This window comes from Brassica oleracea, chromosome C4, assembly GCF_000695525.1.
Source record: "Brassica oleracea var. oleracea cultivar TO1000 chromosome C4, BOL, whole genome shotgun sequence".
Lineage (NCBI taxonomy): Eukaryota > Viridiplantae > Streptophyta > Magnoliopsida > Brassicales > Brassicaceae > Brassica > Brassica oleracea.
In genome coordinates, this window is record NC_027751.1 from 37,747,431 (window position 1) to 37,751,679 (window position 4,249).

The 4,249-nt window shown below is 30.2% G+C and overlaps 1 protein-coding gene across 2 annotated transcripts; it reads left to right on the plus strand.

The window, feature by feature from the left end:
• The first annotated feature begins 1,915 nt into the window (after positions 1-1,915).
• Positions 1,916-3,792, plus strand: LOC106339695 (ribosomal RNA-processing protein 8). Of its 2 annotated transcripts, none has more exons than XM_013778553.1 (9): positions 1,916-2,167; positions 2,257-2,318; positions 2,398-2,449; positions 2,534-2,648; positions 2,737-2,831; positions 2,927-3,033; positions 3,134-3,248; positions 3,332-3,376; positions 3,481-3,792. In XM_013778553.1, the coding sequence occupies exons 1-9, from the start codon at positions 1,964-1,966 to the stop codon at positions 3,544-3,546; spliced, it is 861 nt and encodes a 286-aa protein (XP_013634007.1). In that variant the 5' UTR covers positions 1,916-1,963; the 3' UTR covers positions 3,547-3,792. The 2 variants fall into 2 exon arrangements, with proteins under 2 accessions (XP_013634007.1, XP_013634006.1); XM_013778552.1 differs by having other exon boundaries at positions 3,475-3,791.
• Positions 3,793-4,249: the final 457 nt, after the last annotated feature.

A 4,249-nucleotide genomic window follows, 5' to 3' on the forward strand; every position in this document is an offset into this window, starting at 1 on the left:
TTTTCCTGGTAAGGTTTTAATGAGGCAACATCTAAAGCGTATTACAATCCCTGTATGGTTTATGACATCTAAGGGGGAGTGTTATAAATTATATTGTGGATGTCCATAACCAGCCCGGTTCATAACCGGCCCGGTTCATAACCGGCCCGGTTCATAACCGGCCCGGTTCATAACCGGCCCGGTTCATAACCGGCCCGGTTCATAACCGGTCCAATGCTAGAGAGAGAGAGTCGACCGTGAGGAGAGAGAGAGAGAATCGGCATCTTGCCTTTTTCTTATTAGATTATGATTTGTACTCTTTCCATATTTGTATTTCATTTCTTTAGTCTTTCCATTATTTTATGACGGTGTAATTCTCTATATATAAAGGGCTCCGTATGTTTATGAATAATAGAGAAACATAGATTCTATTTTCTAGTTTCACAACAATCACAAAATTTTGTAAGACATTTAACGTTTTTAGTAATTTATAGTCGTTTTAAAAATTCAAAATATAACGTATAAGAAAAAAAAATTATTATATGGTTAATGTGGTTGCTTAATATCTTTTAATAATATAAAATTAAACAAAAAAAAACTAAGATTCAAAAAATATTATCAAATATTTATTATTCATAATCATTAATTGTCATATATACGTTAACCATATTAGGCAATTCCGTAAATTTTATTTAAGGAAAGTGCGATAATACTCTTTTGTACACTATTTATCAAATTAATAGTTAGTTAATAAAAAGTATAATATAAGTTAGGATTTTTAACGTTAAAACCCCTCAACTAAGTTTGTTTTGGGTAAAAACCCCCAAACTAAGTATTTAACGAAAAAACCCCCAAACTAACTTTATTTAATGAATTAAACCCTATCAGGTCATAATTACCGTTACCACCGGTAAATCTTTAGTTTAGAGGTTTCTACATTAAATAAACATAGTTGAGGGGTTGTACCTTTAAAAATTGAAAAAAAAACCAATTTTCTAAAAAATTAGTAACTGAAATTTTCAAAATTAACACTTTTATTTTTTTTTTGCAAATATATAAGTTTGATATGTTTTGAACATCAACATCATATATGTATAAATTTAAAATTTAAAAACCAGAAAATATAATAAAAAATTATCTAAAGATTTACCTGTAATAAAATTACTAAAATGTTAAAAATGTAAAAGACAAAAAAATATAATAAAATTTATATCTTATCTAGTAAAAATGTAATAAAGATTTACATGTAATAAAATTACTAAAAGGTTAAAAATTTAAAAAACAAGAAAATATAATAGAAATTATATCTTTTCTAATAAAACTGTAATAATAAATCTTTAGATAATTTTTATTATATTTTCTGTGTTTTTACATTTTTAATTATACATATATAATGTTGATGTTAAAAACACATCAAACTCATATATTTACAAAAAAAAATTAAAAGTGCTAATTTTGAAAATTTAAGTTACTAATTTTTAGATAATATTATAAAATTTTGATTTTTTTCTTTTTTTGATTTAAAGGTAAAGCCCCTTAACTATGTTTACTTAATGTAGAAACCCTCAAACTAAAGATTTACTGGTAGTAATGGTAATTATAACCTGTTAGGGTTTAATTCATTAAATAAAGTTAGTTTGAGGGGTTTTTTCGTTAAATACTTAGTTTGGGGGTTTTTACTCAAAACAAACTTAGTTGAGAGGTTTTTACGTTAAAAATCCTATAAGTTAAGATGAACCAACCTATTTATGTAAGAATTCTGAATTCATTCTCATGCCGGGGATAAGAGTTTTGGGGCGAAGAACCCATTAGTAATCATAATCATAATCTATAAGTAAAATGTATTTAAAGGGGACTGTATTGGGCCAAATACATAAAGCCCAATAAATTTAAGTATGGCCCAGAAGAGCACATTCTTTCTACTTTGTGAAACTAACCTAACGCTGAGAGAGAGTTTCTGTGGAGGAAGAAGACGGCTAAAGCCATGAAAGAGGAAGCTGCGAGCAGAAACGGGAAGAGGAAGAGACAACGAAACCCTAAAACTCCTAAAGAAGAGCCTAACGAGACACCGAAGAACCAAAACAACGACAAAAAGCGTCAAAGAGATACCAAAACCCAGAAAAGCAACCAACATGGAGGATCTTCAGCTTTGTCGAAACGACCTACACCTTCCAACTTTCTCGACACGGTTCTCTCTCTTCTCTCTCTCTCTCTAGGTTACATTTGATTGCCGTCGAAGTTACAGAGGTCTTGAATTGTTTTACGAAAAATCTGCAGCTTCGAGAGAAACTATCAGGAGGGAACTTCAGGAGGCTCAATGAGAAGCTCTACACTTGCTCGTATGTTTACAAATTTCATTTCTTTCCGACAACTTTCTTTCAGTTTCAATAATCTTGTGTTCTTTTTTCAATTCATCAGTGGAAAAGAAGCTTTAGACTACTTCAATGAAGATCCAACCTTGTTTGATATGGTAAACACGCATTACCTCCCAAAAAAATAATAAGAATGTCATATTAATCAACAACAAGTAATTGATTATGTTTTGTTTTTTCAGTATCATACAGGGTATCAGCAACAAATGACAAATTGGCCTGAGCTTCCTGTCAACTCTATTATCAATTGGTTATCGTCTCGAAGATCTTCTTTAGTTGTGGCTGATTTTGGCTGTGGTGAGATGGTTATCTTATCCTGTGTTTTTTTTTTACTGTCTGAAGTTGCTTTTACTTTGTTATAAATCTGTTTACTTTTTGTTGTCAGGTGATGCAAGAATTGCAAAGAGTGTGAAGAACAAAGTTTTCTCCTTTGATCTTGTCTCAAAGGATCCATCTGTTATTGCCTGTGATATGTCAAATGTACGTTCAAAAATCTATACTACTGCAATTCTCTATACTTCCATGATGTTTCTTTCTTTTTTCACTCTGGTGTTTGTGGTTTCTTTCTTTGGTAGACTCCGCTTGAGTCTTCATCAGTAGATGTTGCTGTTTTCTGCCTTTCATTGATGGGAACAAACTATTCTAGTTACATCAAAGAGGCACATCGAGTTCTTCGTCCAAGGTTCTGCTTTCTTTTCTTTATTTTCACTTGCTAGAGCTTTCTTCATAGTTTTTTATTTGTCATGCTTCTGAATAAGACATTCCTTGGGTGTGTTCAACAGTGGTTGGCTTCTTATAGCTGAAGTCAAAAGCAGGTTTGATCCAAACAATGGAGGAGCAGACCCAAAGGACTTTGTGAAAGCAGTTTCTGACCTTGGTTTTAGCTCGTCTTTAAAGGTAAATTTTATTTATTTATTTTTACACTCTTCTTTTCTGAACTTTCACTATAAGAAAAGAAACCCATTTGGTTGTTTGTGCAGGACTTCTCGAATAAGATGTTCATCTTATTGCATTTCAAGAAAAAGGTTAGTAAAGAAAAGTTTCATTTAGGTTCGGCTAGTCTCTGAGATTGGATCTCCACTTTAGTTATGTTACATTTTCTTTAATTGTGTGATTTATATAGGAGCAGTTTAATTCAAATAAGAAGAAAATCGAGTGGCCGGAGTTGAAAGCATGTTTATATAAACGTCGATGATGGGTTTTTAAATAATGCAAGATCGCCCAAGAGTATGTTTCAGTCACTTCCTGCTGGGTTTATCTGATGGAAGATCAAACTAAGAGTATGTTTCTTCAATGTTGTATCATTTAGGCATTACTGATTATCTACAAAGGCTTAGACTTTCATCGCTCTTTACAAAATTTTGTAAGAGAGAATCAAATCTCATTGGTCTTTGAGTTGAAATGTTAAGAATTTTGTTAGACAAAGCTGTTTTTCCTTTTTCTTTTGTAAATTAATTATTAACATTAATTATTGTTTTTAAAATTAATTATTGTTAGATATCTAGGGTTAATGTTTTTAAAATTAATTATTGTTTTTTATAAAACATAAAGTTTCACAGAATTGTAGCTGTTATAAAGATTTTATATTCCTTTCTTAATTTAATACTTTTATCTTTAATAAATAAAATATATAAAATTATATGTTAACTAATTACAAAAAAAATTATACATTGAAAATTGTACATATATTTAGTTGTAGATATACATATATTTGTATTAAAGTTGGAGCAGAGCTAAATTTTTTAATATTTGTGATTTGTTTTGTTTTTAACGGATACTGATTTTTAATATTTTATTTGCTATGAAGATTTACGGATATCCATATTTTTTTGGATTGATTAAGAGTTTGTCTAATTGTCCCATGAAAATGAACTCTGAGAGGTACTCCGCGAGCTGTT